At 38.5% G+C, this 25,467-nt stretch overlaps 2 protein-coding genes across 2 annotated transcripts in view; one reads left to right on the top strand and one right to left on the bottom strand.

Annotated features, from left to right (window-relative positions):
- The window catches only part of LOC116299709 (delta-actitoxin-Amc2a-like), a 117,184-nt gene that overhangs the window by 16,792 nt on the left and 74,925 nt on the right, over positions 1–25,467 (top strand). The gene's annotated exons all lie outside the window — the stretch shown is intronic.
- LOC116299704 (uncharacterized) overlaps positions 1–25,467 on the bottom strand; it is a 46,407-nt gene that overhangs the window by 14,088 nt on the left and 6,852 nt on the right. The window contains exons 9-54 of the mRNA XM_031708422.2: positions 25,141–25,212; positions 24,599–24,670; positions 24,073–24,156; positions 23,886–23,969; positions 23,568–23,642; positions 23,304–23,384; positions 22,737–22,790; positions 22,045–22,116; positions 21,749–21,826; positions 21,172–21,249; positions 20,588–20,659; positions 19,967–20,032; positions 19,613–19,684; positions 19,351–19,422; positions 18,674–18,745; positions 18,485–18,556; positions 18,181–18,252; positions 17,946–18,059; positions 17,467–17,541; positions 17,140–17,223; positions 16,774–16,845; positions 16,198–16,266; positions 15,790–15,867; positions 14,685–14,756; positions 14,177–14,245; positions 13,124–13,267; positions 12,106–12,177; positions 10,968–11,033; positions 10,743–10,814; positions 10,217–10,398; positions 9,744–9,967; positions 9,365–9,524; positions 9,230–9,296; positions 7,937–8,254; positions 6,907–7,085; positions 6,330–6,427; positions 5,904–6,074; positions 5,251–5,470; positions 4,523–4,665; positions 4,113–4,285; positions 3,249–3,496; positions 2,911–3,062; positions 2,635–2,697; positions 2,299–2,395; positions 1,836–2,030; positions 1,109–1,236 (exon numbers count right to left, since the gene is read on the bottom strand). Coding sequence (XP_031564282.1) covers positions 1,109–1,236; positions 1,836–2,030; positions 2,299–2,395; positions 2,635–2,697; positions 2,911–3,062; positions 3,249–3,496; positions 4,113–4,285; positions 4,523–4,665; positions 5,251–5,470; positions 5,904–6,074; positions 6,330–6,427; positions 6,907–7,085; positions 7,937–8,254; positions 9,230–9,296; positions 9,365–9,524; positions 9,744–9,967; positions 10,217–10,398; positions 10,743–10,814; positions 10,968–11,033; positions 12,106–12,177; positions 13,124–13,267; positions 14,177–14,245; positions 14,685–14,756; positions 15,790–15,867; positions 16,198–16,266; positions 16,774–16,845; positions 17,140–17,223; positions 17,467–17,541; positions 17,946–18,059; positions 18,181–18,252; positions 18,485–18,556; positions 18,674–18,745; positions 19,351–19,422; positions 19,613–19,684; positions 19,967–20,032; positions 20,588–20,659; positions 21,172–21,249; positions 21,749–21,826; positions 22,045–22,116; positions 22,737–22,790; positions 23,304–23,384; positions 23,568–23,642; positions 23,886–23,969; positions 24,073–24,156; positions 24,599–24,670; positions 25,141–25,212 — 5,053 coding nt within the window. The remainder of the gene's footprint in view (positions 1–1,108; positions 1,237–1,835; positions 2,031–2,298; positions 2,396–2,634; positions 2,698–2,910; positions 3,063–3,248; positions 3,497–4,112; positions 4,286–4,522; positions 4,666–5,250; positions 5,471–5,903; positions 6,075–6,329; positions 6,428–6,906; positions 7,086–7,936; positions 8,255–9,229; positions 9,297–9,364; positions 9,525–9,743; positions 9,968–10,216; positions 10,399–10,742; positions 10,815–10,967; positions 11,034–12,105; positions 12,178–13,123; positions 13,268–14,176; positions 14,246–14,684; positions 14,757–15,789; positions 15,868–16,197; positions 16,267–16,773; positions 16,846–17,139; positions 17,224–17,466; positions 17,542–17,945; positions 18,060–18,180; positions 18,253–18,484; positions 18,557–18,673; positions 18,746–19,350; positions 19,423–19,612; positions 19,685–19,966; positions 20,033–20,587; positions 20,660–21,171; positions 21,250–21,748; positions 21,827–22,044; positions 22,117–22,736; positions 22,791–23,303; positions 23,385–23,567; positions 23,643–23,885; positions 23,970–24,072; positions 24,157–24,598; positions 24,671–25,140; positions 25,213–25,467) is intronic.

Raw genomic sequence — 25,467 nt, 5'->3', positions numbered from 1 at the left:
TCGTTGCCATGTTTTCTCGCTGTCAAATTAAGCAAAACCACGTTTCTTTCAACCGAGAATTCCATTCACAGTGACACTTGTTATCCACTTTTGATCACTTTTGTAAAGATAATCAATTCTGAAATCTTTTATTAAGATTTCTATTCAATCTTTGGACATTTCTTTGTATTTGTTTTAAAGTTTTAGAATGATAAATGTTTAAAATAGCTAGCGATTCTTTCTCGCTTCACATTTGCCTCCTTGGCGTTTATTACACAAAATTTGATTGGCTAACGATCGAAGTTCGTGATGTATGGAGAATTCGTATTTTGATATGAGAATCAAATTCAAATAAAGATTTATTTTCTTACAAGTGGTAATGTTTTCCCTTAGTATTTATTTTATAAAAGCGATAGAAAACTTTTTTCTCTGTGTTTACATAGCCTGATAGCAACACTCGGGGGGTTGGGAGAATTCTCGACAGTTATGCAAACCCTCGACTACGTCTCGGGTTTGTATAACTGTCTCGAATTCTCCCAACCTCCCCTCGTGTTGCTATCAGGCTATGTAAACACGGAAAAAGTTTTCTATTGCTTAAATAGTTCGTTTTATCAACCATTAATTTAATAAATATGTTTCGAGCTTTCGGCCTACTCGGCCATCCTCAGGGAAATGAAAAACGTCACAATCAATCATCTAGCAAGCAAATATAATTTCCTGGTAAAATTCTACCACTATCTCGATTGAATAAGGTGCTCTTATCCTTTGCTATACTGCGTGCCTCCCACCACTTCCGCTGATTCCATTTCGACTCTTTTGATAGGATTTTTACACTGTTCCAGTCGATGGAATGTCCTGTCTCATTCACATGGACAGCCAAGGCAGACTTGTCCACTTTTTGAAGGCGAACTGCCGCCTGATGTTCTTTCTTTCTTGTACCTAAAGATCTACTAGTTTCGCCTACTTGTTTGTAAAATTCATGGCGGCGATGAAAACCAGACAACGCCAAAAAAAAAGAAGAAACACTACCGAATGAAATAGTCATTGAGAAACAGTGTACAATGCTAATGTCTAAATCAAGCTGGGGGATATCGATAATCGTTTATTAATTTTAACATATGTTACTTACCTCATCGATATCTTTGCATGATTTCCCATCTCCTGTGAATCCATTCGGGCATCCTTCACACGTGTAGTTACCAACACCTCTGTTGCGGCACGTGACTCCCTCAGCACAAGGATTGGCGAGACACTGGCCTGGTAAACAAAATACAACAGAGAGAACACTCTTTTACTAAAAATGGTTTGGTTGGAGAAACCCTGGAGGAGATGGTCAATATTTTCCACAACCAAAAGAAGCTTCATCGCTAATTTCATTAATCTAAAGTTGGTGTCACGAAAAAAGATTAATAGAACAATAACGTCTTACCGTACACCTGTCAGCATTATGGCGTTCTGTTGCACCATGCAATTATTCTTAAAATACTAAGACCGTAACGGAATAGACCATTTCACGGATCCCGTTACTCAACCTCAGCCTCGTCAGTGTGTAATATATTCTTTAGAAATTGCCTACAACCTGTGAAATTTTTAGGTGTTTCAATTGTTCGTTGATGTGTAAATTCTTTTCATTACTGCGGACTGTAGTCAAATTATAAAGAATAATTACACGCTGACGAGGCTGAGGCTGAGTAACGGGATCCGTGAAATGGCCTATTGTGGAATTCTGTCAGTGCCATAACTATGCGTGACATTGGCTATGCGTGACAGTGACCATGCGTGACCAAAACTGTGCGGTATAAACGTTAATACCATACCAAACCCAGAAACCATTGACTATTACAAGGAATACTTACACTCTGCTACTGAAGTACATGTGTGACAAAGAGAGCAGTTAGGGAATGTGTAGTGAGTGGCTGTTTCTGTAGACAGACACGCACGGCAAGAGGTCTTCATGACGGTACTACTGTAGCCATCAGGACAACAGTAACATGTTTCTGCTTTGGTCTCGTTATTGAAGCTCCCAGGAGGGCAGATCTTGCATGGGTATCCTGCACAAGTATAATCGCCACACTTAGTGATAACTATCATATTTCACCTCCCTATGCGCCTTACAATATTGGCTTGCTCATTCATTGAACATCTTCTTGCTTTCGGCACTTCTTGTGTGCTTTACTAATGAACGAAGCACAGAAAACGTCCTTTATTTGTCCTTAAATCATGACCAGTGGTATGTTCAGCGGGCTCACTTGATTTGCTATTAGATGGTTTATGTGTCTTTCATGAACACAGCTGATTTAAGTTCGTTTCTTATTTTACCTGTTCCATCGCTGTAGGTTCCTGGTTGACAGTCGTATTTCTTTCCCTCAAAGCAAACGGTTCCTTTCTCGCATGGAAAACACTGATCAGGGCACCACTGAAGGGAAAGAGAAGAAAAGATTCCTTTCACAATATTATTTATTCAGTCCATCAATCAATTCCATCAATTTATCCCAATCAATTTTTCCATCTCGTCCCTTCCCACCCAAATACTGCCTATATCTTCGATTTTACATTCTTTAATTCATTTATCCTACCAATTGACATTTGTTATAAGGTTTATGTGTTATGCCATCCCCTACAAATTTGTTTTACGTGACAGGCGAGTTATCTTACCGTTGTGTTACACTTGACGTAGGTATAAGCAGGACAAGGTAACGCAGTCCCATTTTTGCACAACTGAAAACGGACAACGAAAATTATTAGTCAAACTATACTTATAATCTTATGACTTATTACAAGCAACACAAAATATTGTCTTTCTCATCCCCCGGGACTCATGATTATCCCTCAGAACAAAGAGCCATTGGGGCAAAATTACCATCCTTCGGAACGCAAATACCCCCAGACTAAACACGACATTCCTTAGCACACGCTCCAAGAATAACTTACCCATCCCTCAGGGCAGGGGCTGCATTCTTTAGCAGCACCAAAGGAATAGTCAGTAGGGGAGGCTTTTCCACAAGGAAGCTCCCGTCCATCTCCAGGGCAATAGAATCCAGTACGACAACGACGACACATGGGTTTGATTGTTGAATTCTTAGCTGAAAATGAAAGAGGAAAAAGGAAAAGAAATAATGATGGCACCTCAGGGCTCTTAATGACACTTCACCTATGGACGGGTTTATATTTATATCAGAAATCTAACCACCCTATGCTACTCTACCCTACCCCTTTTATTCCCTGGTTTCTCCGCCCTACCCCAAGTCCCTAGTCTTCTTATTACTTACGATATTCAGATACTGTCATGCCAGGTGCTCTGAAGAACACTTCACCAGAGGATGGATTTACAGTTATATCAGCAAATTCCTGACAGGTGGCATTGAATTTAATGGTCATGGGTATCCTGTCGCCTCGCTTGGGTGTGCCATTGTCTACAGCAAAGATATAATACATGCGCTTCCATTCAACTGTAGTGTTGGACCAGACTGTGGCTGTACCGTTCTGGACATAATACATCTTGGCTATGATGGTAGGTCTAAAGAGACAACGAAATTATCAATTAAAACATTACCATTACCATTTCCCTGTCCACTCTCCCTTATACTAATGGTAGATCAAGCACTATATAGGTTCTCTATTGTTCTGATAGAGCCCTACCTCTCCTCCCTCGATCCCCAATGTTTTTTTTCCTTAGAGGAAAATTAAAGCAAACGTTGGTTCTTCCCTTTAAATACATTCTAAATGCCTTCTGTTATATTCATACCAGTGTACCGGTGGACACGGTCAAGCCAAGGACACGGCACTGTCAGACCAATCATATTGCGCGAAGAAAAAAATCAGCCAATTAAGGCACTGAGCTTTTCAATGTTCTATGTTGCGAGGAACAAGATTAAACATTTAAGCCCGAACGTACGGAGGGTAGAAAAAAGACCTGAAGACAGAAAAAGACTGCAAGCAGGGTAAAGTGGACTGCAGCGTTGATGGCTGCAGATTACCTTCTAGACATGCAGTACTTCTTAAATAGTAATTCCCTTCCTAATGCCCTAACACAATCCATATCCTTACGAAATACATCAACTCCCCTTCCAGGGGTAGTGATGGCAGTCAGTCTACAACCTGCCTTGCGATATCCATCGATATTTAATACTTACACAGCCGAGATCATCTGACTTCTTGTGTAGGTAATTTGGCCATTAACACCACTATCTTTGTCTGTTGCCTTTACAGTAAAGAAAGACTCATTCCTCAGTGGTGGTATGGGATAAAGGTCGTACGAGACACTGGGTAAGATAGGGCAGTGGTCGTTATAATCCTCCACATAAATCTGCAGGTTAACAGGGAAAAAACAAACAATCTTTCGTTAAATAAGCCTATTGTTATTTTAAAATAAAAGTCACAATTGCATTTCTCCCAAAACCCTAAATCAACATCGATGATTGTGATGATTCATGACGGAAGTAATGGTGATAGTGATAAAGACGGAAGAAACATTGACTGTGGTATAATGTGATGTCGATGTTGCCATGATGATGAAGAAGCTAACATTGATCATGACACTCACCTTCATCACTATTTCACCACTAACACCAGCGCCATTATCAGTGACACTCATGGTTAACAGATACTCCTTCGTTGCCTCGTAATCGAGTCCAGCCTTTAGTACCATCTTACCGACAGCCGTTGATATTGAGAACGTCTCTGAACCTAACAAAAGCATGTTTATTAGTCATCCTTGTTCTTTTAGTCACAAATAAGACGGTTAATAATCTAAGAAGTTCCTGCGACATCCCTTAACATACTTGACCTATCTATCTCAAAACTGCCTGTCCACGTTGTAGCTAATTTGTTCAAAGCTATAGGTATTTCTGCTTATCCATCCGTCTGTCCGTCCGTCTGCCAGTCTGCGTACCTGCCTGCCTGTCTGTCTGTCCGTCTGATTCCCCCTTTCTAAGGACATTTGTTCGCTTTAAATCTTCGTATCTATATCTGCTCCTCTTCATTAAAGATGAATGACTGTCCTTTTCCGCCAAGCGAATACTGTTAATCGATACATATCCATTTATTAATAGCGAGCTTAAGATTCGCAAAATCTACGACGTTGACGTGAACCGGAAGTGTAAATATTTTCTTTTGGGGTTTTGTTCATTTGGGATTCAAAACATTGTCAGTAAGGTCAACTCATCCACAGGGACGACATACTTTGAATGAGCGAAATTTTAAAGCGAGGTTATTTACACTTCCGGGTGACGTCGCAGTCGTAGATTTTGAAAATTTTAAGGTCGCCAATACCTGGACCAACGGTAGGTATGGGCTTGATGGTGTCATTTGTGGCATTAGCACACAATATGATTGTCTCTCCATTCAGCACAAAAGTGGGTGGGGCAGGGGTAACAGGTGCTGCGGGGGAACTGTACCCCGCTTCTAGAATTTCGAATCGTCTTTCTTCGTTACCAGTCAGCAGATCTACCGAGTATGACCCTGTTGTGAAGGCATCGCCGATTTCAAATTCCTGACAGACAAAACATTAATCAACCATAAACCAAGGAAACAGGACAATGCAAAGCAAGTGAATTATGAGAACTTATTGGATTAAATCAGCAAAGCAGTGCACCAATGGATAAACTGCACAGTGAAGAGTAAGAAAAGGAAAGGAATGGAAAAGATTATAGGAAGAAACATACAAACAAATTGAAGAAAGCAACCAACGAAGGTTCTAAGAAATGATGGAAGCAGGGAAGAAAAGAAGGAAAATAGTGAGGAAGGGAGGGAAGGAGGAAGAGATTGGGGAATGTAGATGGATGGATGGACGGACGGACGGACGGACGGACGGACGGACGGAGGGAGGGAGGGAGGGAGGGAGGGAGGGAGGGAGGGAGGGAGGGATGGATGGGTGGATGGATGGATGGATGGATGGATGGATGGATGAATAACAGTATAAATACCTGAATAACCGAACCAACATGTGTATCCTCACTGACATGCACAACATAATCCACAGGTTTGATGGATTCACCAGGATTAACAAATGAAGAACCACTCATTTGAAACAAGAACTGAGAATCACATGGAAAGCGTTCAGCCAGGAATACATCTATACGGTACGAAACACCCAACTGTGGGATGAATAGGTAATAGTTCACTCTCATACTTCAAACTAATGGACAGGGAAAATCAGGAAGAAAGCAGGAGGAATATAAAGCAATGAAGGAAGATGAGAATAAAAATGAGAAAAAGGCACAGAGGTGATTTAATCGATATTTTCGCCTCCATTTTAGCAGACACATAATATGGATAAACGTCGAATACTATTTTTTGATGGAACAAAAGATAATCTGAAATAGGAATAATAAGACCTAATGATGCCTTACCAACAATGAAATGTTGAACTGCTCAGCAGTTGCATCGCCCGCAAGTACACATTTGCCGCCTGTGACTGTACCTTGCTTTGGTACCACTATACCACCGCCTGGATAGAGAAATGAAATCAACTGACAACGATGCGTATCATTATCGCGGCAAACAATGGTAATATGTTGCAGGAGGATATTGATGGCAATGATGAAATTTGATGAAAGATCATAGTCACGTGATAAATAAATTAATACCAACTTATACAGAGGATGACACGTAATTCGACGGATAAACTTGTGGTCCTCTTTTAACGTCGCTAGTTAGGGGCGGGACAGTCATTAATGTGGTCATCCGAGCCACATGGAGGTCTAATCATTTGCACGTGATAATGAATAATAACCAAGACAATAATGACGATAGATAAAGATTATGATGACACATGGACTTGGCAATGTTAATAAATGATAATGATGGTGTACATATATTGTGATGATAATGGCACATGGGATATGATGATCACAGTCATGTCAGTGTGTCAAATGAGTTACATGACATTGTCTTTCTTGCTCCCATCTTCTTCTAATACCAACTGACCTTTCGTGGCAGCAGGGGCTAGCGATAGTGTTCTGCAGGGTGTGGCAGATGTACCAGGATTATGGAATAGTTGCACCACCATCTGTCTGTTGATAAATACCCATAGTTCCTCACCACCAGCGAACGAAAACTCCTCCTTGCCAGTAAAGGTGAATGTACCCCTTACTACTGTTGTGAAACTATACAAAAAACACAAAGTTATTAGTGCCATTTTCATAAACACACGATACATTAATCGACGAACGTTTACGTTTTTGACTTCTGACTTTTAAAATAACAACTAAACACCACCAATTTTGGGTACTAGGTATTTGGCTCGCTGGTTAATGTGCAATAAGAATGACTTTACACAATGTATTGAGCATTTGAAAATAAGGATAACTAGCAAAAGGGACTTGTTTTATGAAAGTAGCGGGATTTCTTTAGCTGTTAGGTAACATGGGATAGTAATTAACATTTATTTACTGGGACCGAGGGAAACAGTATGTATTGTGGTCCCGAGACCGCTAATGTTTAAACATCAGCGGTCGAGGGACCACAAAACATACTGCTTTCCCGAGGTCCCAGTAAATAAGTGCTTTATTATCATACCAAATGTCAAAGAGAACAACAAAATCGCGAAGATTCCATGTTTAATCTGATGTTTCGTGAAAGAAAACGTGTGAATGAATTTTGCAAACGAGCGCTCAAATGTGTTGTTTTCTGGTTTCCGGTTTTTATATTTTTCAATCACGGGACTTCCGGTTTTGTTATTCCCGGTCCATAACATAATATTCCCCTCCCAGAATGGCCGCCAGGAAACAGTCGAAATTCTTCACGTTCACGTGACACACTCTCGACCAATAGAAATTGAGAAAAATAGAACTTTGACACTTGGTATATAATAATACTGATTATCAGTCCATGAGGGAGGGAATAATACACCTGAAGAGAAAATCCTGCTAGCATGGGAAATAAACAAAATGACAACTTCCATAAATGATAAAACAAATACTTTTCATATTGAACTTGGCACTTTTGACCAACTTACCCATAATTCCGCAGGGCATTAGAATGACAATCTCTCTGTCCCTCGGCACCAAATCCCCGTCCGTCCACGGGGAAGAACTTTGAGTTATAATAACGATATATTGCTTGTCCATTGGAATCCTTTTCACTAGTCTTTCCAAGTTCAATAGTTCCATCATACGGGCGATTGCGAGCGGTGTCTGAACGAAACCACGTTGAGAATGAGTCTGCTGAAGGAGTCAACGAGATCGCCAGCCAGCTGCCGAAAGGGGAGGGGATGTAACGGGGATTCTTGAAGTCCTCACGGTAATTGACACCAACAAAATCACTATCCGAGAAACTGCAATCAAAACAGTAGTATACTCAGTTTTTAATTTCACAACGATTTGCATAACAGAGCTAGTGGCAGGGGAGATGGGAGGAGGAATAGAAGGCCGAGAGAACCTCTTCCTCAAGAGCCTGTTTACAGGCTAAATAAATGTAGAAACTGAAATTCTCTCATAAATGCTCAGAGTATTCGTCGCTATTTAGCAACTAGTCGTTCGAGCACGAATGGGCTATTGACTATTAGACCTTGAGGACGAGAGGACTAATTGTTTTGGTCAAATCCAACTAGTCGGTCAAATATTTAGATGCAAACGAGTCTTGAATTAAAGTTAAATTCAATTTTTTTTGCTTTTAAAAAGGGCACTTTTCCTTACTAAGCTCATCCATTCCGAATGCAGCATTGATGGTAGACCACTCGTTGGATTTCACTAAAGATATTTGGTGCTGCTGATACTCATACGTTCGTACCCACGTTTGGCTGCAGTAGGTACTCGTTCGTAGTTACAGTTATTTATCAGTTGCTAAACTAAAGATCCACTCCTGTGTGTGTCAAAGTATTTTCAGGAGCGGAGAATCATCTTCCAATAAACCGGTTTAAAAACTTTGAAATTTGCACCTTGCCCTGCGAAATTCGCTGAAAATCATTACCACGGGGACTTCTTCTTTGCAAAATATACTTCAACTTCCTATGGGTAGCATGGGTGGCGTTCGCGTCGTCTTTCAACGCTGTGAGTCCAACAGGTCGGGTCGTTGGTTCGAGTCCTGCGGTCGCCAAATGTGAATTGAGTTTGTTTGATGTGTTTTTCTCTCCTATGCTACGAGGGTTTCTTCGGGTTCTCCGGTTGTGTGCATAGAATATTTAATGTAGTGGTAGTGCGCGTGAGCAAAAAGTGTCCCCAATTAGTGCGAAAGCGCTAGAACTACTAGACACTTAAATAAAAGTGAATTATTTATTATTCCTCGTGGCCATGGATATCAAAACACCTACCGGAAGTCATAATAAGTTGCATTCAAGTAGAAGTTCTCAGGGTTCATTGAAGTGTTTGTTGTCGGCGCTGGGGAGAAATAAATAAATGACTTATGAAAGTTCTCTCGATATCAACCAACTGAGGTTCAAACTTACCCTTCCCCTCCACAGTAGTCAACGAGGTTTCCTCACTGCGGGGCGTGGTTCGTGTTAGTACGACTCCCAGGGGTATCCCCACCTCTACTGTACCGTTGTGGGCAACGACAGTCATCTGTACGTAGCACGTGTAATCTGTACCAGCCTTGACTCCGTCAGCCTGGATAAACATCATCATTATTATCATTATCATCATTATCATGCATCATCATCATTATCAATATCATCACCAACATCATCATCACCATCACCATCACCATCACCATCTTTTACATCATTCTCATCTAAATCACTATCATCATCATCACGATAAACTAAATTAACTGTAGCTTACATTTAGCCACAAATGTCTGGGGTTTTTAGGCACCAAAACTATTACCTTAGTAAAAAGGTAGAAGGTATCAGATGTCACACCCGTCACGCTAGGGGCATCAGCGCTGTAACAAGTGATAGTATATGTCACGTTGATAATTTTGGTCTGGTTCCAGGTATCTGTTGTCACGTTTCCGGTTGTGTTTTGTACGGGATATAGTTCATCTGGCTTGTCCCACTTTACCCTTATTTGGAAATCAGCCGGTGCGGACGCAGTAATGTTGACTGGTGCTAAAGCAAGAAGTAAATGAAAATGAATATACATTAAAATAAAATAAGCCTTTAATAAACATGACCACGAATATTCAAAATTGTTTGCCACAAAAAAACAAAAAAAAAACAAAAAAAACAAACGAAAAAACAAAAAAACAAAACAAAACAAAACCGGAAGCAAAGCAAAGCAAACAAAAACAAACAAACAAACAAACAAACAGACAGACAGACAGACAGACAGACAGACAAGTGAAAGAAAAAACTTACAGCAAGTGAATTCCTGACGGTATGTAGTCTCGTAGCTTCCCCCGGGGTAGAACTTTACGCCGGCTACCCGAGGTGGTCCGGCACACACCGCAGCCCGACCAGCATTGAGGGAAGAAATCACTGAGACGAACGAGTTGTACACATTGCAGTCACACTGAAGTTGATTCGAACCACTCATATCGCTAATAATAACAATAAGATTGTGGTTTACTAATTTGGAACCCTGAAATTTGTAACCAAGGGCGAATTTGATAAAGAGTAGAGGACAAAACTGAGATAGGAAAAAAACGAGGAAAAATCTCCCTGATTTCAATGGTCATGCGCAGTGAGTTAATCAACAGTTAAAAATTGTTCGCACACGACAAATCGGTTGCAGTTAGGGGTTTGTTTGTGTGAAAAATTGGCAGCCGTTAGTCAAGTGATATTTCTATTGCATACGACCACAGTCTGTAGAAAAGCGTTAGTTTCGCCGCAAAAAGCAATTTAAACATTATCAAAGAAGAGAAAACAGAAGTCGCATACTCACAGAGTTGTCAAACGGCTCAGTTCTCCGAAGGCGTTCTGCCCTATATTGGTTATCTTGTTGTCTGATAGGTATCTAGTATTAATGAAAGATACTTGATTTATTAATACACTGCGTCTGTCGATCCAGGTGTAAGATACGGACCTTGAGAAATGCTAAACATTCCTTAATCATGCTAACATATATCATACCCATTTTACTACAAGTAATACTTTAAAGAATACTCACAGAAATTGTAGATTTCTTAAGGAAGGAAATGTAGGAACAAATTCGATGGAATTTTTCTGAAGGTACCTAGAAAATAATACAGCTTTCCAAATCAGCCAATCGCAACTACCACCTCTTCCTATCCCATAGTGCAACATACCGCATAATATCCCGTCCCATACCAACCCAATTCTATACCCTATCCAACTCTATTTTATCCCATCTTACCTCAACCCACCCTACCTATCCCAAATTACGTAAGGCTATCTTGCCCTACCCCATCCTATACGAAACCCCTTAGACTACGAGATCGGGTTTTCTAAGAGTCAATAGACAGTCGATGAAGCGCGTAACGCCGAATCGACTATTGGCTCATAGAAAACGAGAACGAGTAGTCTAATTGTTTTAGCATAAACCTACTAGCTAATGTTATAGTATGGAAAACAAAGAATGACACTGAAAACTTTACTGTACAAAACGACGGTTGCAACCGGCGACACTGTTTTCATTCATCTTTACGAACTCGACTTGAGCTCAACGAATTTAAACTTGCTGTATTTCTATAGCTTTTTGTCTCTATTATTGCAGTCAAAACTGTCTTTCCAAAAATGTTCACCTTTTTATCTGTTTTTGGGAACCTTTCTAATTGAATGAATGATAAACTGAACGGATTTATTTACAAACACTTTGTTGTCTGGCACCTCACTCAAAGCCGTGCCATGTTTACAATTCGCTCAAGCCTCTTGCCAGTTAAACTTGCACTTTCTTTAGTGTTTTGTCTGTTTTGACCGTTTAAAGTTCTTCTTGAATACATGTGAATAAGTTGTCTTCTGGATTGTTTCTGTTCTTTGAGGAAGTCATTTTAAAATGTCTTCGTTATCTTGTAGTCAGTTATTCTCCCGTTTTTAGTTTGCACATCACAATCTCAGTGAAATCTGACGGCCGCTTTTTCGCGTTTGTTTTCCCTACTGCCCACAGGATAGTTAGCCGGTTAGTGCGTTAGCCAATCAGATTGCAGGATTCGTGATAGTATGCTAATAGGTTTATGCTAACACAGGATAGATAGTGAGTAGTATAGTATAGTATGCTAGTAAGTTTACGTTTTATAAAAAAGGTTATTTCCCAAAAGGTTTTGTACTTGATATAAAGATAAACTTACAAATAATCGAGAGAATTCATGTTGTTAAAAGCACCTTCCTCTAACACACTGATGGCGTTCCCACTGACATCGCTAAAAACCAAAAAAAGTGGAAAAACGACATGAATACCATTCGTTGATTAAGAATCTACCGTAATGTTTAACTCCCGTTCAAAATTGCATGAAAGGTGGTGTAATGACACTACACTTGTCACTCGACACTGAGTCTCAGCTTCCATCTCTGGACTCGACTTTACACGTTAATAAAGATGGGTTGGGTCTCTTTATTTATTCGAGGGTTTACTCCGGACTCTCCGATATTGGATAAGTAGAACAGTACAACATAGAAACGAGTGAAAGACGTCTCAGCTCATGCTCTGCGTCCGTATGCAAATTAGTCTTCATGCTATCGTAAAAATATGTAAATATGACTTTCAAACATGCCTGATAAATTGGACTACACAAAATGCCAAAACTTAGCGTCAATGCTTAGTGTCAATGCTTTCATATTGTGTTTGTTAAGAGTGTATCTTGGCCTCACAAAAGTATACCAGCGAATTTTTTTGCATACTTGGAGGAAACAAACATTTTTTTTCTCCCTCAAACTCTTCTAAATTCTTAGAAAACGTGATGAAAGGCAGGCATGCGCAAACGTTTTTCTCTAGTGTCTACAACATATAGAGCATGTGGACGTTACGTCATAAACACCCTCTCGGTTACGATAACAAAGCATTCTTCATTAGCTTCTCTTGTTAGATCAACCAAGATGGCGGTTGTTTCATATTGTTATTCATATCTCAAGGGACTTTGAGTCACATGGTTGCACATACTGTATACTCTGGTTTTAAGTTTGCTCCAGTTCTTCTCGAATGTAGTTCCCGTCACCATTAGAGAAGCACTGGGCCGTATTCTCGCGCTAATACAACTTTTAAGTTTAAAAACAGAGTAGATGGAGCGCAAGAGCCTCAGAGCAACTAGTTACCGCATATATCCGAGAAATAAATTCGATGATTTTCCCTAGGACAAAAAGAATACTTACAGCAAATACAAAGCGCCTTGGTTTTTAAACAGGTTTTTATCCAGCCTTGTGATATTGTTATTGTGAAGGTAAAGCCAGTGTATATTAGTGTAGGCATCCAGTTCACCAGGGGTAATGGTTGGGATCTGGTTATCTCGTAGATCTCTAAAAGGAAATCATATGAGACATGTCAGTTAAGTAAGATAGAATATTGCACCTTTAAAGTGCCTATACCACCTAACTTAATATTTTCAGCAGAGCAGTTTTCGTATGACTGTGAAAAGCTCACGGCACGATAACGGTTATGACACGGCAAGGCATACGCCCGACCAATCACATTGCACGAGAATTTACTCTTCATCCATCATAAGATTGTGAATAATATAAATTATGAGTGACGTGCATCTTGAAGATATCAAGGTTTATACTTCCAATATGTTAATGAGTGTGATGTCATTATATAATATCGTTTCTAAATTTGCAACTGACTATTAACTATGAGAAAACAAATTTGCTATTAATTTTCTATAAACCCTGACGTTGTTTATATCAAAGGAATCAATGAAAGATGTAGGTTGATGTTAAATAAGAAATAATCGCCTAAACTGGAGTTTCAACGGGTCAAATTTTTATTTGATATAAGAAAGAAATCGCTGATATACAATCGTATCGTCGATTTGTATATCAGTTCAGATTTTTGCAGATTCGCGACTTGAAAGGTTCGTGAAAAAGCACTCTTCAGTACATATTTAAAAATACTACAGCCAAAATTAGTTTTTTGAGGAATTTATTTTCCATTGCCAAAGGACAAAAAGTCATGATAATCAAAAGAAGTGATATGCGATCGAAACCGACATCACACCGAGTGTAAAGTTCTGAAATATCGATTTATAACGGAATTCGCTTCAAATCTCATTAAGGTTAGTTGGTTACCAATTATTTGATATATTTGAGCATTTTGATCGAGCGAATTACTTTGATCTGTATGATTACGAAGGTACGTCAACACGACTATGCACAGAAAGGGCACAGGGTAGTATCCACGAGTTCGCCAAAGGCAGTTTGATTACTTACAGTGTCTCTGGGTTGATGTGTTTGAACTGCTTGAAAGGCGTTGCTACAAGTCGGTTATGAGCCATGTATCTAGTACGTAAAACAAGATCATTAAATAAATATGATTTTGCACCACTGGAGAACAGTCGTTTATTAGAACACAAGGCATCCCTCAAAGGTATCCCTCAAGGGTCGGGCCCCGGACCCTCGTAAAGGCAACTAAACAAAAGGCAAGTTTAAAACAAGACCATGTTTTTTCTTCTTTTAGTGGGCGAAGGTATGGTTTACTTCACTAGAAACCATGTTAAGATTAATCTTTTGTTTGTTTCCTTTAGAAATCTCTCTCACTGGCCTCTCCGATATTAAATTATTTCTTTGACCATCTACATTATTAATTAACAATACTGAAGAGGACCGAGAACGAACAAACGGCAAGAAAATGGGCTAATCGCCTCAATATCAGCCGTTTCCCTTTGATAAAGAGACCCCGAATACTAACATGATAATAAAAAAAAGTAATATTACTTACATGTATCTACAATACGTAAGGCCAATAAATGCCTTCTCTGTCAAGGTCTTGATCCTGTTGTTGGAAAGGTGGCTGAAAAGCAAAATCAATCAAGGTTATAGGTTGCTTTTGAGGGGCATTACCATGAAATATCCCTAGTGACTTTTGGGAAATTTATTTTTGGACCTTCAAGCTTTTGTTATAATATAAACGGCAGTGTACAATCACAGGAGAAAGCGCCTGAAGCGAAATCAAAAACCACGTATTTACAATATTCGGTCACATATAGACATATTTATTATTATGTAGTGTTTAAAAAACGAGTAGGAGTGTTTTATCAGGTATAAAAGCACGAGGCGTAGCCGAGTGCTTTTATACCTGATAAAACACGATCTACTCGTTTTTTAAACTGCTTAAAACACTCATAAACAATTCACAAGATTTTGGTTCAACTGGAGCCACCATACACGTCACGAATATGGATTTTTATACTTCGATAGAGATTTGACGTCATGGGCATGCGCAACCAGATTCAATAGAGCTCCCACACGTTGGATATTGCGTGCCAAGGCAAAGACAGGCACGTTAGTCAAAGATCATTAGGGTTGACTATGACCTTGATGAAGCTCTATGTCTTCATCTAAACTTGGATGCATACTTCATCCCTGATGAAGTCATCCTCATAGTATTCGAGTGGTCTTTATATAATACTAATGAAGAGGACTTTATCGGGTATAAAGGTTCATGCACGTGACGTGTATGGTGGCTTCAATTGGACCATAAGCGTATGAATTATCAATGAGTTTTTTAAGCCGTTTAATAAACTCGCAGATCGTGTTTTATCGGGTCTAAAACCACTCGGCTACGCCTCGTGTTTTATACCCGATAAAACACTCCTGCTCGTTTATTAAACAGTACATAAACGTTGGAGGATGAATAACTTCTTAGGCATTTTATAGGGTGCAGTACAGGCGAATCTTTATTGAAACTCATATAATAAAAAAAGAAAAGAAAAGAAAAGAAAAGAAAAGAAAAGAAAAATCCACTAGGCCTTGAATCTGTTATGTAAATAAAAAGTAAACAGGAAAGAGAGACATAACACATAGCAAATGCACTATATACTTACAAATTGCGGTTAATTCGCGAGCCTGTGTCGCCAAACATCTTGACTGTTATTGCTGGTAGGCGGTTGTTTTCTAATTTCCTAAGGAAAAATGGCAAATTGTGAATTAGTTACTGCGAAAATGGTATAAAACAACCTGGCTCAGATATAAATACTAATTAAGTAACTGAATAAATAAGAAACGGGTAAACAAACGAACAATGAACAATCAAGGATGCAAAAAGATATACACAACCAAACAATGAAACACACATAAATAATGTACATAAAGCTAATAAACACAAAAATATAATCGACAACAAAGAAATAAACAAACAAACAAACAAACAAAGGCACACGCACAAACAAATAAACAGACAAACCTAGTACACGATAAGAATATCAATGAAATAAAAAATTTCCTTTTCTTACAAATTCCTCACGACAACATTCTGAAAGGCTGCTTCATCGATCTCATCGATAACATTGTTGTGCAACTCACTACAATCAAGAAAATTACGATTAGGTTTGTTTAACTTTATTTTCACTTTCACTCGATTTTTGCAACCCCTAAAATGCACTAAGAACGCTCATATGAAGGGTGGTGAAGCGGCACTGCACTCACCTCTCATTTCTGGGGTCTCAGGTTCGATTCCTGGACTAGGCATCACACAAGCGAGTAGAGTTTGTTACAGTTGTTAGGTCTCTCCCTTCATTTGAGGGGTTTTCTCCCACCGCAAAACATAATACCATAAATTCCAAAATTATTCGATCCCCACTGTAAGTTAACCGTAACCTGACTTTGAACAGCCCAGAGCTTCCTTGAAATTTTTTTTAAAACTTAAGGTTTAGGGGTTGAGGTGAAGGATACTCCGCATGCCACCCCCCCCCCCCCCCCCCTTCCCTCCCAGAGTACTTAATCCAACATGCCTGCCCTCTTAAAAAAACATCTTGGAATATACATTGTAGTCAATGTATCTATGGTTTCAAAGGTTTAGAAAAACTTACATGTCATTAGTCGTAGTTGTATTAACAAAGGAGGCTGTGTGAAGTTTTTTAAGTTGCAGGTTCATAAGTTCTCTAGAAAAAGGATGATAGTAAGGGACCTTTTAAAATAATTAACGAATAAAGCAGCGAAATATTTTTTTTGAGTTTGGGGCATGAGATATCTGGTCAAATTTGGATCCCAATATTTTGGCATCCAGTGCCCTAATTACGGTAATTTCTTTGCAATTTCTTTGTCAATATTTTTTGCCGGAGAATTTTCTGCTTTTCGCAATAGCGACGTTTCCGTAATTTCGAGGTATCCGCAAGGCGAGAGTTGGCTGCATATATATCATGTATATATTTTTTGAATATATGTGTCATACATACATGTAGCAGGCCTTGACGTTGACAAACCCACGGCTCTCAATGGTAGTTAGAGGATTGATAGGCGGTCCGGTATTGGTGAACAGGCTAAACAGACAATGATAATCGTTATTCACAGCTGCAGAAATGGCAAAATCTTTTGGACCATTTACGACGCGCGAAACCACTACTCAGCCTAATAAAAGATTTGAGTAGAATTTTTGGGCATGAGGTTTTTACGTTATGAAATTTGTTGTATTCAAACGCACGCCTAGAGTTAAACAACCGTATTCGTAGCACGCCCATGATGAATTTTGAATTATGAATATTTTAGGATATGCGATAACTCACATGGAACAGTAAAGCCCTCCTGCATTGTTAAAAGCACCAGATTCGATCTTTGATATGTGATTGAAGCGAAAATTCCTGGGGGGAAAGAATACACATAAGCACAGTCTATTATAGATTATGCACCACAACTCTCACTCTCACCAGAAAAAAAAGTAAAGTAAATTCTAAAACTCATGCATATTTAATGAGGAGAAAACGAAGCAAATCACTACTGTGACGGTGGTTTGGAAATGTGTTCTTAATTTGCATTAAATTTCGTAAACGTTTTCTTCGATTTTCTCCAAGAAATATTCATGAGTTTGAGAAGTAATTTGAAACACTTGAGAGAGTTCTTCCTTTGATTTCCAAACACCTCAAAGTCAGTTAAAAAAACTCGACTGCGCCTCGTTTTTTCAACTCACTTTTCGGTGTTTGGAAATCAAAGGAAGAACTCTCTCGCGTGTTTGAAATATTACTTAAAGCATTTTGTTTACTCTCACCAAACTCTTTGAGAAGCTTCACGGACTTCCGAGCTACATTGCGAGCTACCAACACATGTTGTATTGATAAATGTGTTAGTAGGAATTGATGTCAAACGATTGTTGTCCAAACGCCTGCAAGCAATAAGAAAAACGAAAGATTGTTCTGCCACATCTCAACGTGTACATACTAAAAGTCAGTCTTAGTCAGACCACTAATGATAACAAAACCACGCCATGCCTTATCAACACTTACAGTCGATCTATCCTTTTGTTGGAAAAGTCTCCACCTGCAGGCAAGCGAGTAAGACGATTGTGATGCAGTAGTCTGGAATCAAATATTTTAGGATGAATACAAGAAGAAATATTACATGGGACAAAAAGATAGTCACATCATAACAACGGCACATGTATGTAAGATATTTTAATAGCAAATATGTAAAACTCAAGCCAGAACAAAATGAGCTAGATGGGGCTACAGAATGAGGTAAATAAGGTAAGATATGGGAAGGGGGGGGTGACTGCAATGTTGACTAGGCCTCTCCCGTCTTAATACTTACATTTCATCGTAATGTGTGCTTACTGCAAACGTCCCATCCTCGATGTATGTCAGGTCATTATGGCGCAATAATCTAGTGGAAAACGTCAAGTTTATTACAAAGTTATTATAGTAACGACGCAAAGAATGTACGAAAGAACGAGCAAGCTCAGATCTACCCTAAATATTAATTTAATATATGATCACTTACAAGTATCGCAGGCTTGTTAGATCCTTGAAAGCTACTTTCATGATGCGACCAAGCTTATTGTTGCTTAAATCTCTAATAAAATAAACCACCAACAATTCAGTCAAAAATTTCAGCAATTACGGCAACTTTGCAAGGAAAGCCACAAGGCAAAAGCCAGGAAGGAAGGGACATCCATGGAACCTGCGACTCGTGGATTGGCTTTTCTATATATTTGAGGTTGTTTTAGTGCACTTGTTTTTCACCTCTGGTGTCTTGTGTTCTATTCCTGAAGTACACATCACATGTAAATGTAGTTGTTAGGTCTCTCCCTTCGTTCGAGTTTTTTCTGCTTCTTTTTTTCGGCGGAGGGAAGGGGGGGGGGGGGGGGGGGGGGGGGGTCCTCCGTAAAACCTAACAAGTTGTAACTTAATTTAATTAAAATTTACAATTTGAACTTTTTATTCAGCCGAACCCTGACTTCCATTAACCCAAAGGTTGTTTTTAGGCCCATTCTAGCTAAACAAATGGTTATGTAAGCTCCGCTCTGAAAAACACAGTTCATAGGAGAGGAAAAAAAACCGTCATAACTCGCAAATACCTTCCCAATTAAAGCAATGCTATTGGTTAGTTTTTTCCTATTCCATTGGTTGCAAAACAAAATCCTTAATATTTCTGTTTGGTGACATAGTGGTACTTACAGTCTTGTGAGGCTCGTTAGACCATGGAGGGCAGTATTAGGAAGGACATCAATAGCATTCTTTCCCAGTTCCCTGGTTATCAAAACACGTTTTAAAGTTAATATGCTTCATGGTATATTTTTTTACAGTCAGGACAACTGCTTTTAAGTTTACAGACCTGTTTCGGGAGTCAGTCTCCCATGTTCAGTGTAAAAGAGTGATGGATTTTTCTTATTAAAAAGTGCGACTAACTTAGGACATGGATATTAATGATTTCACTTACAGGCTAGTTAGTTTGGACAGGTTCGTAAATGGATTTTCGTGCTTGAACTTGAAAAGGTTGTTAAAGAGATATCTAAAATGTAAAATATGATTATACATTGATAGTTCATCGAGACGGGCGACTGATAACGTTGCATGTATAAGTAAAGAGAAAAATAGGGAAGAAACGAAAGCATGGAAGGAAGGAAGGAAGGGCTTCAAGAATGGAAGGAAGGAATGACTTCAAGAATGGAAGGAAGGAAGGACTTCAGAATGGAAGGAAGGAAGAAAACAAGCAAAAAACAAAAAAAAAACAACAACAGAAAAACCGAACAAATAAATGGCTGCATGAAGCAATTCAACCCCACCTACTTACATTCGATTCAGATTTGGAGGAAATGCTCCATCTTCAATGGCTATTATCCTGTTGCTGTCCAGCTGTCTGAACGTTTAAATCAAATAACATACAGTAGTACAATTACTCTAGATCAAAAGTTGTATAATTATAAAAGTATAACTTTCTGGTTCACAAAAAGTACAAAAAGCCAGACATTGGGCGTAAACTGCCTTTTTGAAAAAGGGAAGCTTTCGACTTCAGTGGTCATCTTCAAGACCACTAAAATACTATGCCCGGTTGTACAAAGCCTGGATAGCGCTATGCAACGGATAAATCTTATCCAGTAGATAAATTTATTGGATAACAGCATCGACTTATTCACTGGAAAAGGATTTACCCGCCGGATACGGCTAAATCCTTCGTACAACCAAGCCCTGGGGATGTCATTTTGCTTCCGACGGTGACTCCAGAAATATCCCTAATAAAGACAGATCCAGAAAACTCGGTAAAAAGAAAATTCGGGATCCCTTACACTTTCTAAATGCTCATGAATTAGCATTTTTTTAGCAGTCTATTTTAAATTATTGTTACATGTACATATATATTTGCTCTGGCTTCGAAACGTTCGAGATCGTAAATGAAGTTCAATGGAGTACGTACATTTCTGTCAGGGTGTCGAGTTCACTGAAGACACTTTTTAACAAGTAGGTTATCCTGTTGTACGATAATTCACTAGCAAAAAAGAAAAATTCAACTGATAATTATATGTAATACTGATAAATATATGTGATAGGAATGATGACGTCTATTTAGCAATTAATCCTTGAGCCCAAATGTGCTATTGAATCATAGACCATAAGGGCGAAAGGAATAATGGTTTCAGTCAAACCCAACTACTCCGTCAAATCAAGCGAATATGAAGTACTTCATATTACCTTGCTCAAATATATTGATTCAAACAAGTTTTGAATCAAAGTTAAATTTCATGTTTTGGTCTTCAAAGCCGACACTTACGCTACTAGGAGGATATAACTTATAGCCTAGTAGTAGGTCATCCAGCACCTCATAATTATTTTTCTCACTATCTATATTTTACTTGTTAATTTATCATCTATTTTGTTATTGTAAAGTATAAAGTATATATCATGAGTGCAAAATAAAGAAAGAAAGAATCAGAACGCAGCATTGATGATATATAGAACACTCGTTGGATGCGTGACTAATAATGGATGGATCACACTTACATGTGTCTTATCTGTGGTAATCTTTGCTTCGTGGTGATTGCGAGAGGTACGTAATGGAACTGGTTTGCTTCTAGATCTCTAAGAAAACAGAGCGAAAGAAGTGTTATTTCTCAATGATTGGGTAAAATTTCGAGGCTTTATTTCACGTTTCAATGAAATTTTTGATGAATCCCCATACATTTCCTTATAACATGACACCACAGAAACCAGGCTTGGGCTACCTGTGTGGAGACAAGTATGGAGGACAGGGAAAACAATGATGGTTAAATGAAGAGGAAAATGATAGCCAAGGAAGACATGAAAGTTTAATATCTTCAAGCATGAGGGGTAAAGAAAGATGGAGAAGGCATTGAAGACAAGGAAGATAAGTCGAATGAAGAGCAAAGAAAACAAAGAACTAAAGATAGGCATGGAAGAAAAGGCAATAAAAGTTAGAAAGATAACGGATGAAACATAGACAAGAAAAGTTTGGAAAACCTGAGAGAGAAGGAAAATTGAGGGAGTAAAGAAGAAAGGACGGAGAAGCAAGGAAAGAGAGACAAGTAAAACTTCATGTAAAAAAAGCTTTTCTACTTACAGTCTCGTCAACGAAGTTAAATTCCTGAAGGCGTCAGGATGAACAGTTGCATTGGAAAGCTTATTGACGTCAGCATATCTAACAAGACCAAACAGATAATAACCGATTAAAGAACCCCTTGGAGGGCACATCTAGGATTTTTCTAAAGTAGATCGACCACAAAACATCTCACCCCTCCCTACTTCTAGTTTAAAAATAAACTGCACGTAGGTTAAAAATAAATTGCTAATGAGGAGTGGGTACAAGGACACAGGACCTTCACCAGGATATGCCCCAGTACATCAGAAGATACGTACAGTTCTTCTAGCGAACTGAGATACCATATGTCTTCCTTATCGATAGTGGAGATTTCGTTACGATGTATGAAGCTGAAATAAAACAAAAATCCATCAGTTGGACAATGGCACAAAACCTTTTAAGTTTATTGAACCCTGAGCAATATCTGGAGTGATTCAGGGCACAGGTAATCTCTAAAGCAATCCTTTGGGATAGTCAAAGTCAGGATATTACTGTAAACTAGCCGATGGAATTGGAATTTAGCTTGTTAGGTTTTATGGAAGGCAAAAAACCGAAAAACTTGGAGAGCAATTGTCGAATCAAAGGAGAAATCAAAGGAACTCTACGTATACTGTCATAAGATGTCGAGGTCAAAAATCGTACCCGCGACCCCAGAGGTAAAAAGTAAGTACCCAAGCGCAACATTAGAGAGTTTTAGATTTACGTTCACGGCAAAGGTGAAACGTTAGTTGACCAGTAAAAAATTATTTTAAATGACTGAAAAAGAATCTCAAAAAAGTCCAAGTAGTAGAAAAACAAAAGATTATCTGCGCTTGGGGAGAAAGTTTGTAAATAGTAAAGTAAAATACAGGAAAACTATGAAAACGTGGTCACGTTTGCCGCTTGCGGGGAGAAAAAAAAATTCAATCTAAAACTCTCTATTTACCTTTTTTCTGCTAATTACAAGATTGATGGCGTATCAGCTACTTACAGTCTTTGTATAGTTGTTAGCTTCTCAAATGGTTTGTGACTTGCTTCGAGACCACTGTTAAACATATTCAAGAGGAAGATTTAATACCAGATCTGCAAATCTTATCATTTTTGATGTTCCTACAATAGACATCATTTACGGTATGTGTTGTACTAAACTGTAAACTGCCGAATGGTTGCTCAGTCGATTGTGTGATATAAGGATAAAGCCCCCAAAAAGAATCTTTGATAGCCAAAATCCAATAGGGAATTAGATTTTTCTATTTCAGAACTCGTGTCATTCTCTAGGGTATGAGTTGATTGAACAGATGTGTATGGGAAAATACATTAATATTAACGTAAGTATTTCCTTTAAAAAGCCCAAAAATGCACTGCATTGCCAACTCAATCTCAACTGCGGAGTGGCTGATAGAAACGAGTCAAACAACAAAGAGTCTTATTCTCAAGGGAATGACACGTGATGAAATGGGAATTCAGACATTACACCCAGGCAAGTGGATTTGGTTTATAGTATGAACTGGTGCCTTTTAACAGTTTGGCACATTATCATTAAAGATAAAAATCTTACCCGTGCAATGGCTGAAGGTCAGGAGGAAAAGCTGTGCTAGCAAAACTTGTCAAAGAGTTTATTTTGTTCTTTTCTAAATGCCTGCAAAACAATATGTTGAGTGGATGAACGAATGGATGCAATGAATAAATAAATAATCAGATAAATGGAATGGATGGGTTAGAGAACGAGGTAAGAATTAATTGCATAAATATGCATCGATCAATGAATGAATAAGAAACTAAGATTTGAAAAATTAAATTTAGAAAAAATTTATATACTTACAGATACTTGATGGGCATTGACCGACCAGATAAGGCAGGATGAGGGAAGTTTGTTAGCTCATTGTCTGTCAGCCAACTGTGAAATCAAAATAAATCAAACCCAAATGATTTTATTCCAGAAAAAAAAATACAAGAAGTAATAATCAGTACCTGGTATATAGTCAGGCTCACTGGGCATGGGAGCTGGGGATGAGTGGAAAGGCTCTTTTGTCACCTAAACCACCTCCCCCCACCGTCATCCCCAGCACAAGCAATGTAATGAAGCGAGTAAATATGGCAGGTAAAATACTAAGATTTTAGATTTAGATTTTTTACTCACAGATCTTCAAGTTCTGGTAAATTATTGAATGCATTATACATGACATGTTGTGTCTGGTAACGATTCTGCTGGTACATCAAAATTCTAAACATGACAAAAACACAGAATGATGATATAAATATAAAAATATTGGAAAACATGTTATGACCAAATCAAAAGTGACTATTCAAATAAATTTTCAACTTACAGACACTTTAACTTGGGCAAATCCATGAAGGGAGAGCTGTACCCATCAGCAGTTATCGTCTGAAGTCTGTTGCCTCTTAGATCCCTAGTATAGGTATAATTTGAATGTTCTTAGTCATCCAGTTGGTAAATATACTTCTAGTACGTGATTCAAACTTTCTTCAAAATCAGGGCTGTGGCCAACAGTATGATTGCAATTGGTCTGCTTTTAATCACACCACTTTTTACCCCCAGGACCACCCCCTTCCCTTTCCCCAGTCATAAAAATATTAATTGCATTATTAAGTAAATAAAAAAATAACAAGACCACCTGTAATTTTGGGTATTACGAGAAAACAATTGACAACACAGAGAGAAGCTGGCAGGTTATAGCTATAGCTAAATTTGCACTAAATTTTCAGCCCCTTCCCTCACTTAAGACTTTACTAGTCTGCTATAACTGCTATTAATAATGTATTTTTTTCTAATAATACCCATCCCCCCCTCCCCCGCAACACACAAATTGTTTGACATTTTTAATGACATACAAGTGCAGTAGTTCTGGAATGTTGTAGAAGACTTTGGCACCAATGGTTTCAATCATGTTAACATGCAACTCTCTACAAAATATAAAGTGGAAAAGATTAGTCAGTTATCATCATCATCATAAACATTAATAATAATAATTCCTGACCACAGGTAATGGATCATTCATTGCTGCATAATCCCTTATAGCAGGGGTGGATCCAGGTATTTTAGAAGAGGGTGACTATTACATGATCGTACAAAGGTTTTACCAGGAATGTGAGGAAAAGGGGTAACTGTTACTAACCTTATACTGAGAAATTTGAGCAAAAGGGGAGGGTGACTAGCTTTTACCACCCACTGGATCTGCCCCTGCATAGCTGACCCTTGTTACAATACAATATAATGGTCAACTTTAGGAGCTGAAACCTCACTCTCTAATACTGAAATCCAGGCACACTTTTTACGTATGTGGAGTTTTCATTTTGAGACAACTGCTCAGGTGCAGAGGGTAACTAATATGCAATTTGTAAATGCAAGTTGTCCTTTTAAACTGCATACTTACAAAACTTTTAGATGGATAAAGTTAAGGAGGGCTTCTCCAGCAATTGATGTTATAACATTATTACTTGCATTCCTAAAAGTAACACACACAAAAAAAAAGAATGAATTTCAGCTCAATCATTCAAGTTCCATGCATTTATGTTTAGATAATATTTTTTATTGAACTAAGTCAATAGTAAAGCTGCATCTTTTTTATCATGCAAATAGCTAATGGCTCATAATGTGAGCATGTCGATCCTCTCTAGTTACATACTTGTTTTAAACCAAAGTTTGGTTCCAACTGCCATTTATATGTCATCTAAATTGCTTATTCCTCCACTATATATCA

This window comes from Actinia tenebrosa, unplaced genomic scaffold (genome assembly GCF_029948245.1).
Source record: "Actinia tenebrosa isolate PJP-AT-01 unplaced genomic scaffold, QUT_ActTen_1.0 PGA_scaffold7__59_contigs__length_16204524, whole genome shotgun sequence".
In the NCBI taxonomy this organism is placed as follows: Eukaryota; Metazoa; Cnidaria; class Anthozoa; order Actiniaria; family Actiniidae; genus Actinia; species Actinia tenebrosa.
The sequence above is the reverse complement of the archived record's forward strand: the minus strand, read 5'-3'. Positions and strand labels throughout refer to the sequence as shown.